Source organism: Giraffa tippelskirchi, chromosome 9 (assembly GCF_054371585.1).
Source record: "Giraffa tippelskirchi isolate mGirTip1 chromosome 9, T2T-mGirTip1v1.2.pri, whole genome shotgun sequence".
In the NCBI taxonomy this organism is placed as follows: domain Eukaryota; kingdom Metazoa; phylum Chordata; class Mammalia; order Artiodactyla; family Giraffidae; genus Giraffa; species Giraffa tippelskirchi.
Genome location: NC_137283.1, coordinates 52,143,192 through 52,158,265, shown reverse-complemented (window position 1 = coordinate 52,158,265; position 15,074 = coordinate 52,143,192). Strand labels below are relative to the sequence as shown.

The 15,074-nt window shown below is 45.1% G+C and overlaps 1 protein-coding gene across 1 annotated transcript in view; it reads right to left on the bottom strand.

Annotated features, from left to right (window-relative positions):
* Positions 1 to 8,781, bottom strand: part of CDCP1 (CUB domain containing protein 1) — a 55,094-nt gene extending 46,313 nt beyond the window's left edge. The window contains exon 1 of the mRNA XM_081526051.1: positions 8,507 to 8,781. Coding sequence (XP_081382177.1) covers positions 8,507 to 8,588 — 82 coding nt within the window. The 5' untranslated portion in view covers positions 8,589 to 8,781. The remainder of the gene's footprint in view (positions 1 to 8,506) is intronic.
* Positions 8,782 to 15,074: the final 6,293 nt, after the last annotated feature.

The window sequence follows — 15,074 nt, the reverse complement described above, 5'->3', positions numbered from 1 at the left end:
ATGCCTGGAAGATGCTCCGAGGTCCTGCTCTCCAGTGAGACTTGTCAACAGGGCGGTTGGTGGTGATGATGACCCATTGCCCCAGACTGACTCCTCCTGAGACAGTGTCTCCTGCTGCCCCGGACTTCCAGCAGGAGCAGCAACATATGGTAACTTCACCCTCTGTGCTGCTGGCTCGTCGCCTCCCTGCCGTGGCCGGTGTGCCACTCTGCACCAGGGTCAAGCGTCTGTCTGGGTCCAGGAGATGCCCTGAGCCCATCACATGCAGGGGCTTCATCTCACCACCTCTGCATCCTCCATGATATCTCTTTGTGACCACATGAACTGTAGCCCGCCAGGCTCCTCTGTCCATGGGATTCTCCAGGCAAGAACATTGGTGTAGGTTGCCATTCCCTTCTCAGGCAATCTTCCCACCCCAGGGACTGAACCCGGGTCTCCCTCATTGCAGGCGGATCCTTTACCATCTGAGCCATCAGGGAAGCCCGATGTCCTGAGACCTCTCACAAATGCTTCTGAGTTGTCTTCAGGTTAAAAAATGTTTTTGCCATACATCCTTGTTGGAAATAGGTTGATGTCCCCATAACCAGCTCAGTGATGGAAGATAAAGCATCTGCTTGAAAGAATCCGGCACACGCCTGGACATACACCATCGTAGCCCAGCTCCGGCTGGACCACACATTGTCAAGTACTGAGAAGTCACCCTCATGGCTCCAAGCATGTGTGACACTGAACAGGGCCAAGCGGCAGATCTCAAGACAAAAACAACAGCTCGACTTGAACTCCATGTGATTTTTGGACTTGGAAAGTTGATGAACTTAATCCTGGAGATTGTCTTTCATTGTCCCAGCCAAAGGCAGCAGGTTGGCACCCATTCGTTGTTGCAGAAATGGCACATTTCCCCCAGAAGGCTTTGATTTTCTGTCATTGAGGGTAGGGAATATTTACACTTCATTAAAAACAAAGAAAGCTTGCCATTTGTGCTCATGGAACAGTTGTAATTTTTTTCAAAATATTTCCAAAATATTTTCCAAATATTAAATATTATTTAAAAATGTTCAGACTCTCAGGGGAGGTAGTTAATGGCCTCAGAGAATATTGTGCTCAGTTGCGCAGTCATGTCTGACTCTTTGCAACCCTTTGGACTGTAGCCCTCCAGGCTCCCCTGTCCATGGGATTTTTCAGGCAAGAACACTGGAGTGGGTCACCATTTCCTTCTCCAGGGGATCTTCCCGACCTGGGATTGAGCCTGCATCTCTTGCACTGCAGGTGAATTCTTTATCACTGAGCCACTGAGGAAACCCACAAAGAATATTTTATCTCCCTCCGGCAGAACGGACAGCTCATTCAAGAGGACAGCCCCTTCAAGAGGACAGCCCCTCCCTGGCAAAGTCAGACCATCAAGGCTTTCAGTGGTGCCTTGGCTTGGGCTGTACTCAGGAGAGAAGTGAAAAGTGCAGATATTTTGTTAAGTACAGTATCTGAAGAAACAACTTTAAGTTTTACAAATGTTTGTATGAAGTGCAAGTCAGTAAAACAAATTCTGATTTTCTACTGCATTCTATCACAAATTCAGTATTACTGTTTAGAAAATTCCAAACCAAACAAACCAGGCTGGGATACTGTGAAGCCATGTGGTTCACAGGAGAGAACGTGCAGGACAATACAAAGTCCTTGTCGTGACCATATGTTTGATATGGATGAACAGAGAGGCCACACTTCTTGAAGATGGTAGAGTTTGAAAGTGGAAGAAGCCTGGGTGTCCATATCACTGCTTGGAGGAGATTCCATTTAGGGCCTTTTTACTTATTTATGTAATTTTTAAAATTATTACTTTTTATTGGAGGATAACTGCTTTATAATGCTGTGGTGGTCTTTGCCATACATCAACGTGAATCAGTCCTAATTATACATATATCTCCTTCCTCTTGGGCCTCCCTGCCCTGCCCATCCCACCCTCTAGGTCATCACAGACTCCCAGGCTGAGCTCCCAATGTTATACAGATGCTTCCTGCCAGTTACCTATTTTACATATGATAATGTATATATGTCACAGAGTGAAGTAAGTCAGAAAGAGAAAAACACATATCATATATTAACGCCTATATATGGAATCTAGAAAAATAGTACTGCTGAATCTGTTTCCAGAGAAGAAATGGAAATGCAGGCGTAGAGAGCAGACTGGTGTTTAGAGCCTCCTATGAGCAGGAAATAAACATCTATGGTGTTTGAGCCATTAGACACATTTGGGTTTGTGTTACAGCAGCTGGAAGTGTGTCAAACCTTAACTATTAGACTTATCAAGGTAAAAAGTCACTAAGGATCCATCAGCCCTCAATGCAAACACCTCACCTGGGAGCTGTCAGAGACCAGGTGCATCTTCGGCCTTCTTGATACACAGTGCTCATGGCATTCTGATCACATAACCGCAAGTGAGTATTTGAAAGGAGATTCAAAATATTTCCCTTGTCTAAAGTTTATAATTAGTTTCAACTGGAAAGAATAAAGAAAGGAGTAAATTGCAGCCTTGGGGTGGTTAAGAGCTTATATTCTGAAATTAAACTGCCCAGATTCACAGATGGCACCACCACTTATTAACTTATTCCACTGTTACTCACTTTCTTCCATTTGCTCTGAATTTTCTAGATCTGCTGGTAAGGAATCTGCCTGCAATGCAGGAGACCCTGGTTTGATTCCTGGGTCGGGAAGATTCCCTGGGGAAGGGATAGGCTGCTGCTGCTGCTGCTAAGTCGCGTCAGTCGTGTCGGACTCTGTGTGACCCCATAGACGGCAGCCCACCAGGCTCCTGTCCCTGGGATTCTCCAGGCTAGAACACTGGAGTGGGTTGCCATTTCCTCCTCCAGTGCATTAAAGTGAAAAGTGAAAGTGAAGTCGCTCAGTCGTGTCCGACTCTTCGCGACCCCGTGGGCTACAGCCTACCAGGCTCCTCCGTCCATGGGGTTTCCCAGGCAAGAGTACTGGAGTGGGGTGCCATTGCCTTCTCCAAGGGATAGGCTACCCACTCCAGTGTTCTTGGGCTTCCCTGGTGGCTCAGCTGGTAAAGAATCTGCCTGCAATGTGGGAGACCTGGGTTTGATCCCTGGGTTGGGAAGATCCCCTGGAGAAGGAAACGGCTACCCACTCCAGTATTCTGGCCTGGAGAATTTCATGGACTGTATAGTCCAGGGATGGGACACGACTGAGCGACTTTCATTTTCTGTACAAACCCCAGTAACTCCTCATCCAGGAATTTCAACTACAGATAAACTTGTCCATATATCCAACCAAGTCAACTGCAAAGATGGTCACTGAGGCTCAGTGTATAGCAACACAAGATTGGGAACAATCCATTATAAGCTGCTGGTTAAATATAATATGGTATTCTCATGATGAGGACTGCTGTACAACTATCAAAAAGCATAGGATAGTTCTGTATGTTTTGGTATATAGTGAGCACCAAGATGGATTGCTCAGTGAAAAAAATCAGGAAACTTGGGATACATCCTCCACTATACACTATATTTATGCTCCTCTTTGTGTAAAGAAGGGCAGTATATACATTTGTTAACTTGTACATGCTCAGGAACAATGCATAAGAAATCACAACTGCCTTTGGGAGGAGGCCTGGGGTTCAGACATAGAAGGGGACATACTTCTTTCCTCCCATAGACCATTTTGTGCTATTTGAAATTATGTTACCATGAACAGATAATTATTTTTCTAAGCACAGCTTTTAAATTATTAAATATTAAAAGCAATACACTTAACTATATGATCCAGCTATTCCACTTCTGGGTATTTATTCAAAGAATACAAACACACTAATTTGACACATGTACCCAAATGTTTACAGCAGCATTATTAATAATAGCTAAGATACAGAAACAACCCAAGGGCCCATCCATGGATGAATGGATAAAGAAGATGTGAGACAGACACACACACACATACACAAACACACACTGGAATACTACTCTGCCATAAAAAAGATGAAACATTTTGCCATTTGTGATAACATGGATGGATCTTGAGGATATTACGCTAAGTGAAATAAGTCAGATGGAGGAAGACAAATACTCTATGATTTCATGCATATATGGAATATAAAAAACAAATAAGCAAAAAACCAAAATAAATGAACAAATGAAACAAAAACATTCAAAGAACAAAGTAGTGGTTACCAGAGAGGAAGGGATGGGGGGTGGGGACACAAATGTGGAAAAGGGGATCGATTATACAAGGAGGGATAGAAAATAAATTTTTAGTGGTGAGCATGCTGTAGGGTGGGCTTCCCTGGTGTCTCAGCTTGTAAAGAATCCACCTGCAACGTGGGAGACCTGGGTTCAATCCCTGGGTTGGGAAGATCCCCTGAAGAAGGGAAAGGCTACTCTCTCCAGTATTCTGGCCTGGAGAATTCCATGGACTGTATAGTCCATGGGGTCGCAAAGAGTCGGACATGACTGAGTGACTTTTACATGCTATAGGATATATAGAAGTTGAAATACAATGCTATATACATGAAATTTATGTTATAAACAAATGTGATCTCCATAAAAAAAAAAAAAAACACATACACATTTCTAGAACAGATATGAACACAGTACTCAGTAAGTGCTGATTTTTTAAAAAATGAAAGAGGGACTTCCCTGGTGATCCACTGGCTAAGACTCCATGCTCCCAATGCAGGGGGCCCCAGTTCAAACCCTGGTTAGGGAACTAGATCTTGCATGTTGTAACTAAGACCAAGCACAGCCAAATAAATAAATATGCACATTTAAAAAAAATGTCTGGCATGCAGACAGTCTCTAAGATGACCAGAAAATGCTGTCTTTAGGAGTCCCACTACACATAGGAGCATGGTACACTGGTGATGTACCATCTCAGCATCACTACATACCTGCTGGGTAACCCTGGGCAAGTTACTTCACCTCTCTGTGCTCCCTTATTCCCAGGATTATAGGAGCACGTGCTTGAGGACAGAGAGCTAAAGGACTCTTATTTACATTTTCTCAAGAAGAAACAGCTGAGCTTTTATTACTCAAACACTGTGTCATCCATCATAGTTATTTTTGGCCAATGTCTATTTAGGAAACATGTATATTTACATCTCTAAACACAACACAACACTTTAAACAAAATGTATGTTGTACATACAGAGGCAGAATGTCAGGATCTAGTGGAGATGCTCCGAGTGCCAACAAAAGGGGTTATTACAGGAAGTTATTACACACAAAGTAACTGTCTACGAAGAGCCACATAAATGTCTTGCAATTTGGAAGAGATGTCTTAAATGTTTTACATTTAATAGAATTGGTTGTTAATTATATGTTGGTATCTCCCGGTGTTTCATGATGCTTTTAGAAACTGTTGGGGTTTGGGTTTTGTGCAATGGGTTGTTATAGTTTGTCCCACAAGAAATAATGAGACATAGGGTATCAGTTAGTGTTTTCATGCAGAATGTCTGGTTTTTAGGGATGAATTACTGATGTTAAGTGGGAGATGCTTACACATAAAATATTCAGAAGAATGACCAGCACTGAGCAGAAGCTCAATGTGTGTTAGCTACCACAAGTAGCATTTAGTAATTAAAAAAAGAAAAACAACACTGATGTACTGAATACAAACCCAAGTTTACAAAGAGGTGAGGGAGGGAACTTGGCTCTCCTTGCCTGTTTCTCTGGAATACAGCCAGCTGCCTCAGAGAAAGTGATGGGTTAATTACAAGGTGGTAGGAAGAGGTTTGAAATAATTTGATTGTGGAATAATTTTTATAATTTAGAATGATAATGAAAGGGTGTGAACTTTTCTTAATCACCCAGGTGGAGAGCCTTAGCACTGTATCATCTATCCCCTAGCATTCCACCCATCTTGACCTCAATCATGGGTCCTTCTGACCAGCAAACTCCCCTCTCCTCCATCCAAACCAAAGCCAGCCTCACTGAGCAAAATCAAAGCTGAGGCATGGGGTATAAGAATCTGCCTGCCAAGCAGGAGACACGGGTTCGACCCCTGGGTTGGGAAGATCCCCTAAAGAAGCAAATGGCAACCCACTCCAGTATTCTTACTTGGAAAATCCCATGGACAGAGGAGCCTGGTGGGCTATTACAGTCCATGGGGTTGCCAAGAATTGGACACAACTTATCGACTAAACAATAACAACAATATATATAGTACTTAAAACATGTAAATAATTTCAACTTCCTTTCCCCACATTGATAGCTTGGGAGAATCCCTAGAAGAATGTCGAGGAGAAGCACAGTCCAGTCATCACAGACAAAATGCTGGCACCTGAGGTGAACCTTGAGGCTGAGGTGAGCACCTGGGCACATCATACAACCAGCAGAACAGCAGTCTCTGACTGTCTCACACAAATCTGTGTGGGTGTTGGGGAGGCTGAGGGGAGGACCCAGCAGTTCTGCTAGTTACACGTTCCAGACAACAGGCACCAGCTTCTCATTTGAATCTGAAGAATGACGAACTCACACACTCATCCAGGGTAAGCGAACACATCATTTGATGTCTACTCATACTTTTGGCAAGAAACAGTGGTAGCGAGAATGGGGTCACTGACCCAGACTCTGGTACCTGAGTGGTTCTTGGAAAGTCATTAAGTTGAGGTTTTAACAGGATTAATTTAACTTAATCAGTCCTTCATTCTTAGAAGTGGGGGAGCTGGTAGGAATACCGAACTCAAACAAACACACCCCAGGACAATGTCAACTTTCCTTTACCTTTCCATCTGTGCAGTGACACCAACTTCATTTTCATTCAGAAGAGTATTAAGCGAGTTCAGGGATTTATAAAATAAATCCACTATGCCAGGCTCTCTGGTTTTCTCCGTCTTTACAGGACAGATTCTAGAAACTTCCCGGTAAAGCAAATGTACCCTGACTGCTTCAACCAAAAAGGCACAAAAAGGTTCAGCCCAGTGATGTGGCTTCACAGGTCTAGTTCCTAAGAATACAGAAGGGATTTAAGAAAGTGAAAGGGGCAAGTTCCTGGGCTTCCTTGTATTTAGACAATGAACCTTGAGACCCAGCTCCAACAGTTAATAACTTCCTGGAAAGAACAGATTCCACTGGAGACCAAAATGGCAGCCTCCCCAGGCCACAAGGAGGAATCAGACACATAACAGAAGCCAGTTCAAGACAGGCTGTCATTGTGATCAGGAATGTACTGATGCCTTGATTTACATCATATTCTTACTGGAGTTCTCAACTGTTATCACACACAACCAGAAACATCTCGACAATTCCCCCGAGTTTCAAGACTGCTCCCAAGTCTGGTGGGCACACTTTTTTCTCATACATACATTTACACCTATTCATTTGCTAAATTACTCTTCATTCTTAAGCTGACTTTTTTCTCCAAGGGAAATCTTGAAAACTCAGTCCTAACTTACAATAAATACAGTAAATACGCCCACAGTATGTTCAATATCCCATCTACTGTGCAGTAATATGTCGCCTGACACCACGGAGGAAAAGAACCAGGAAGCTTTCCCATCTCGGATTTGTCATGATGGCAGTTGCCGGAACGCCCAAGTTCAACTCATCCGCTTAGTTTCATTCTTTTTAATTTCCTCTAATTTGTCTGCCTGCCAAACACAAACGTCCCCTTAGATGCGGCAAAGGGTAATAATCAAAGATCGCTTCCTGGGTAGTTCTTTCCAAAGAAAAAAAAAACACCACACAAAACCTGTAGTAGTCTCAGAGAAGGCTTCAAATCAAGTTCTTACGTGAGGAGACCAGGTTATTTATGGTTTTAATACTTCCAGGGCCCGCAGGGCACCTCGTCGGGGCAGCCGCGATGGAGGGTCCCCGCGCGCCCCCGCCCCGCCCCCACCGGAACTCCGGATCCCCACCCAGCTCTGACCGTGCCCTCCGCCTACCCCCTTCCGCCGTCAGGGTCCACCGCCCACAGGTGCGAGGGCCGGGGGCTGCCCTGCCTCCGCGGCACAGAAGCGCTTTCTTTGTGGAATTCGTGTTCCCGAACTTCGGGACAGCGAGAAAAGAGCGGGCGGACAGCGGGGAAAGGCGAGGAGAAAGCTAGGATATGGTGACGCCAAACCACTGTTTCCTCGCCCCCGTCTCTGGCCGGGGCGCTGAGGTAAGAGGGTGAGGGAAGTCTCTCTCCTCACGGCCCGCCTGGCGCCACCAACAATCCAGGTAGAGCGCCCGAGCGCGCGGCGCGCCGCCTCAGCGAGGTCCCCGGGCCCGGCTTCCGCGCTCCCTTCCCTTCTCCTTCTCCCTCGGCGCCCGGCTCGGGCGCCCGACCGCGGGGCTCTCCGCGTACCAAGCAAGGCCTGCGCCCTGGGCGAGGTGGCGCGGAATCCAGGAGGGCACGGCCACCGCGCCCCCCGGGCGCCGGGCAGTCCCGGGGACCCCCCGGACCGCGCCGCCCCCGCCCCACCCTGCACCCTCGGCAACCCGCGCCCCTCTCCGCCAGGCGCCGGCTGGCGAGTGGTCGCGACCCTCAGCGCCCAGCGCCCCCTCAGCGCCGCACTCACCCATTCCACGGGGCAGGCGCGCGGCGCCCAGCAGTAAGACCCCCAGCAGTGCGACGGTGACCCCGCAGTTGAGACTGGCCATGGCTCCGGGGCGCCTGGGCCTCGGCGGGGAAAGCGACTGTGGCCCGTGGTGCAGCGTGGCGGCCGCGGGCCCCCGAGCCTGGCATCCGAGGCGCTGCGCTCCACCCCGGCTCGCTCACCTGCGCGCGGGGCGGACCCGCCCTGGCTCCGCCCAGCGCCGCGGGAGCACGAGCTGGCCTGCTCAGTCCCCTCCTCCCTGGCCTCCTCCCCTTCCTGCCTCCACTCCCGCCTCTCGCCTGGAGCACTGCGGCCGGTAGCCACCTTCCCGGGGTCTAGCCGCTGTGCCTCTCATGACTTTCTCTACGGGGGCCAAAGTCGCCCTTGGGGAAGACACTTGCCCTCCTTTCACTGTCTGGGAGACAAAGGAGGCCACTGTGCAGCCCTTTTTCCGGGGAAATCAAGTCTGTGGAACACCCAAGCCCTGGCTTCCGCCTCTGCTTCCAGATTTGGGCAGCAAGCTTTGAACTTTTAAGGCCGATGCTACTGCTACTCTTTTCAGAATGATGAGCCCGCAGCCAACCCCAGGCACTTCACGGACAGTATTTCTAATGCTCACGGTAACCCTTCCACAGAGCGAATGAAACAGACTTACCCAGTTACGCAACCTTCCGAAGGTCACCGGGCCACATAGTAATTTGCAGAGGCAGGATTTGATAGCCCTGGAAGGGGTTTGCACAACCGGGGTTACTTTGTTTCATTTTTGAAGAGTGAATAAATACATGAGGCTGGAGAGGGCCAAGAGAAGAAACCTGAACAGGTCCACAGGGGTCCCTTCCTTGAATTCTGAACAGTATGTGTGGCACTGGCCTAAGGCATTTACTCTAATCATTGGGCTGTAAATGAATGACCCTGGGCCTCTTTCCCTCCTCCCAGCTGCCTTTCTCTGGTTTCTGAGGTCCTGCGGATTTTCCTTCCCCCTCTGCAGGCCACACACCAGGTCCAGGGTCACAGTGTCACAAGGAGAGGCAGTGGATGGTTCAGTGACTCTCAGCTAACAGACCAGGCTTCTATCAGAATGACTGCAAAGGCCCCCGTGGGTCTGCCTGTGCCAGTGGGCAGCTAGAAACTCGGCCAGGGTCTCCCAGAATAACCTGGAAGCAGAATACATGCAAAAGCACTGGACTGTGCCCAGTTCCCACTTTTGTTTGATTCTTGGGGGAACAGAGCTTCTCCAGACTGCTCCTACTCTCATCAGGAACAGGGGTGAGAAACCATCTCTTAGGAGAGTCATCCCCTTCCTTGTGTGTCTTCAGTGATGAGAATAAAGCAGACTCTGTCTACAGGGACCCCACAGTTCATGAGGGATGCAGGGTTGTCCGGGCTGTGGACATGGCTGCCCCTCGCCTCCTCCACCTATGGACTGTGAGCTGAGGGAACATCAGTGTTTACCTTCCAGTTACTTGAAAGACAGATGAGGAAGCTGAGGCCTAGAGGGAAGGAAGAGGATGAGAAAAGTAGGGAGGCTCTTGGTTCTCCCCAAGAAATTGAGGGCAGACTCATCAAGAGAAAAAAATTATCAGAAAATCTAAACATCCTTCAAATATGTTTATGCTGATAGTAAAGTAGATTTTGTCTGTTTTCCTCATTGTAAGCAGGCATATATACCCCAGCATCTTTTCCTAGCATCCCTAACTCCATTGTTTTCTACATATGATGATGGTGATGATGATGATAATAATGGAGTGGCAATGAGTTGAATTGAAAATACTAGAAATACTTTGTGATAAGTTTAAGTCTAAGGAACAAGTTATCTTTTTACTATCTCATTTCTCCGAAGTTTGCTTAGCTGGACTCTCTGGAAGAGTGAAACTGGATGCACTGGGTCTTCGTTGCTGCTCATGGACTTGTTTTCTTTGAGGCAAGAGGGGGCTACTCTCCAGTTGTGGCCCGTGGGCTCAGTAGTTGTAACTCACGGGCTCTAGAGTGTGGGCTGAGTAGTTGTGGCACACCAACTTAGTTGCTCTGAGGCATGTGAGATCCTCCCAGATCAGGGACTGAATACATGTTGCCTACATTAACAGGCAGATTTTTAGCCACTGGACCACCAGGGAAGTCCTAAATGAACTTTCCATAAATGACACAAGAATCACTAAGTCTCAGATGTGAAGGATTGGTAGTAGTTCCAGATAATGGCAACAATGAGAAAGAGTCAAGGAAATGAGGAGGCATTTCAGCATCCTTTGCAAGACAACCCACCTCTGTAGTTGAAATCAATATGTCTTGAGGTAATGGCTTGGTTCATGGAAGAATGTAAGCAAAGCTTCGCCAAATTTTGGAAATGTCTTCTCTATACAAACTTGCCTGAATGGAAGGAATCAATTTTTAAAAGTTATTTCTGAACTGAAAGAAATCCAGGCAGCTGCAGTCTGTTGCCAGAGAAAAATAACATTGAAAGATGAGTTTTAAAACTGTTATATTTAATTTTGACCCCTCTGTTCAGTTCAGTTCAGTTGCTCAGTCATGTCCGATTCTTTGCGACCCCATGGACTGCAGCACGCCAGGCTTCCCTGTCCATCACCGACTCCCAGAGCCTGCTCAAACTCATGAACATTGAGTCAGTGATGCCATCCAACCATCTCATCCTCTGTCGTCCCCTTCTCCTCCTGCCTTCAATCTTTCCCAGCATCAGAGTCTTTTCCAATGAGTCAGTTCTTGGCATCAGGTGGCCAAAGGATTGGAGTTTCAGCTTCAGCATTAGTCCTTCCAATGAATATTCAGGACTGATCTCCTTTAGGATGGACTGGTTGGATCTCCTTGCAGTCCAAGGGACTCTCAAGAGTCTTCTCCAACACCACAGTTCAAAAGCATCCATTCTTTGGCACTCAGTTTTCTTTGTGGTCCAACTCTCACATCCATACATGACTACTGGAAAAACCATAGCTTTGACTAGACGGACCTTTTTGGGCAAAGTAATGTCTCTGCTTTTTAATATGCTATCTAGGTTGGTGATAACTTTTCTTCCAAGGAGCAAGCATCTTTTAAGTATTTTTGACCCTTCTGGAAATCCTACAAAAGCTACAAAGCAGGGACTTTTTTTTTTTTTTTTTTTATAAAAGACGTAAGCCTACAAAGATGAGGGGAGCAGACAGAAGACAACAGCCTCTTAGAAACTGGAAAGCAGATGGATAAGTGGAAACTGTAAGCCAGTAGAGGGGAAAGTTGGGAAATAGCATGATTTATACCATAGAGTTCTCAAAAAGAAACAAAACCAACCAAACAAAAAGCCACCACTAAGGAACTGGCAGCACAAGGTATTCTGTAATGGGAGAGTGAAGAAGGGACTAAAACAATGAAACCTGAGAAAGCTGAAAAACTATAGTTGGATCTCTGGAAACTGTCCTCCATTTCTCCTGGCTGGGCAACTGCCCCTAAGCAGAAGTCTGAAGCATTGTTTTCTGAAGAGGTTACGGCTGAGGAAACCGGGCTGAGGAGTGCTAGGTATAGCTGCAGGCTTAGGAAACATTCTGGAAAATAGGTAGATAAAAGGAACAAATGTATTCCTTATGCTTAGCTCCCTAGGTGCCTGACCTCAGTTTGCCCCTCAGACTCCAGTAGTCTCAATTCATACTAGAGATGGAAGGAGTCTTCTTCTGGAGAATCGGACAAGCTCAAGGAGAAAGACCTAAAGATACAGACATTTATGTGCATCAAGAGGCTAACTAGATTCTTCCCATGACATTCACAGTTGATAAGCCCCACCAGTTAAACTTTTTGATCTCTCACTTTTAAATATGACCAGACAGTAGGATTTCATGACATCTGAGGAAAGCAGCTAATATGATAGAGTCAAAATCAACCAACTACCCAAACAGAAAAAGGCACTTGGAAAAAAGAGAGAGAGAATAAAACAAAACAATTGCTAACTTCTTTAGAAAAATAGCAGACAACAGTGTATTTATGCTGTAGGGATAAGGAACAATAAAAAAAATGAATATTCAGGGACCTACAAGAGTTCTTAGAAAAATTTTTAAATGATAGTAAATATTAAAAAATAAATAGAAAAATTGAAAGATTTTCCAGAAAGTAAAGCAAAAAGATAAAGATAAAAAATAGGAGAGAAAAGGTAAGAAAATTAGAGGTCTAGTTCAGGGGATCTAACATGTGGATAGTGGGTTTCGCAGATAGAGGTAGCAGATTAAGCAGAGATATCACCATCAGTAATATAATTCAAGAAATTCCCCAGGCCTGGAATGAGATGAGTTTCCAGATTTAAAGACTCATGGTGTGTCCAGCACAATGGATAAAACAGTCTCACATCAAGGCACATCACAGCAAAATTTCAGGAGCCTATAAACAAAGAGAACATTTTATAATTTTCAGGGTCTTATGCAAAGAAACAAAAATCAAACTGGCTTTAGATTTCCCAACAGCAGCACTGGAAGCTGGAAGACAATGAAGCAATACCTTCAAAAATTGTGAAGGTATAATAATTTCCAACTAAGAATTCTATACCCAAGCTTCCAATTAAGTGATAAAGTAGAAAAAGAGCACTTTTAGACATTCAAAATATGAAACAGAAAGAAAACCAATAAAACCTCCAGACAACAAACTCCCACACACCTTTTCTCAGACAAATACTGGAGAATGTATTCCATTAAAACAGGAAATGCATGAGACACAGAGAGAAGTGGATATAGGTTTGTGGGGCTGAACTTAATTACCTTAAGAAAAAGAATACAGAATTACAAATAGAAAATCAAATGTGAAAAGTGAGTATTTATTTATAATAAGGAAAGAAATGACAACAAATCACAAACTTGAAAAAATTGAAAAATACCCTAAATGTCACTAAATCTAGAAAGCAGTGTGATATCTTTAATATTAGTTCACTGGTCCAGTATTCTTGCCTGAGGAATTCCATGGACAGAGGAGCCTGGAGGACTACAGTCCATAGGGTGGCAAAGAGTTGAACACAACTGAGCAACTGACACTTTGACTTTTTCACAGCACTATATCATTCATTCATTCAGTTCTTCAGGTCATATTATGTCGCTGATGTGTGTATCATTTCTTCTGGAACTGTCAGATTTCATCATGACAAGATGCATCAGATAAGGTAAGACACAATCTTGATTTGTTGTGATGCATTAGACATATGAATTCACACACAGAAATGCTCAGTGTTTCTAGAAACGTAGTGTTGTGCCATACAAAGTACAGAAATTCTTACAAATTCTGTATGTGTGATTCTTATTAAAGAGCAAAATAGTGTGATATGTTTATAATTTTACATGCTTCATTATTCATTTATTTCTGACAAAAAAATCCTTCATTTTTTTAAAAGACATGCAAACTGCATGTTATGCTTAATATTTTAGTTTTGATAGTTGAAAGAATTTTCCAGACTAGCTTCTTTGATTCTTCCTCCTCCACTATCCGCATGCTTCTGGTTGGGTACTGTAGGACAGATTCATCATATGATACCACTTTTGACCTTGCTCCTTTTGGTCACCTCATCTGATGAGGCAGCCCAGTGGGTCAGAGGAGTATTTCTAGAAGATGCTACTGCAGCATGAGGGCAAGCAATGACCCAAAAGTGGCTATGAATTATGTCCCACTAAGATATCCCACTAACTCCCAATTAAATGTGTCTCCAGTTCAGCTTTTCCTTAGCTGGATCCCAAATAGCTCGTAGCCACTCAGTGCTGCATTGCATAAGAGGAGGTAGGATGGAAGGGAGGTAGAGGAAAAACTCTTTTGCAGTTGAAATACATGCCTTTGCGACTATTACAAAAAACATGAGTAGATAACCATGTGCCTTTAGAAGGATTGCCCAGTGTTAATTAAACTTTCTTATCTTCATGATTTATTTGCTTCTGGACACAAGAAGCACAAAATCCAGCTCAAGGGAGAGGTAAGGAATGCCCAGGCTGACATGCACTATGCTTAGAGAGACGGGAGTCCAGATTGAGTCAAGTTGTAAAATGTATGGCCAAGGATTATGGGAGCCCCTTCCAGGTGAACTGATGGACAGAATAAAATCAAACGGAGTCATTAATTTTATTGATGAGATCTTCAACAGTGTTTGGCCAAGATGTGCATAATCCACACCTCAGCACACCTGTGTTCTTCAGATGCACTTGAGCCACACACAGCTGAGCAACCAGAGACAAGGAGCCAGACCATGGAGTGACACACCAGCCTCAAGGAACATACTCCCTTTTCAAGCTTCTGTGATTTGCAGCTTCCAGTCACTTTTAACGGAACCTCATCCTTACGCCAGCACTAGAGATTTTTCTGGTGCCGTGGAATGTTAAGGGAAAGAAGGAATTTGACCTAAATGATCACGGTGGAATGGCTCAATGACTACCACTGTGGTTCTGCAGTCAGATGTCCTAGATTCAAATACCGGCTCTGCAACTTACCAGCTTGTGCAACTCTGTATGTGCCTTGGTTTCCTCAGCCACAAACTCGGGCTATGAGAGGATGACCTTCAGAGGGTGTTGTAGAGATTCATGAGATAATATGTGCATAGTGCTTGGCACAT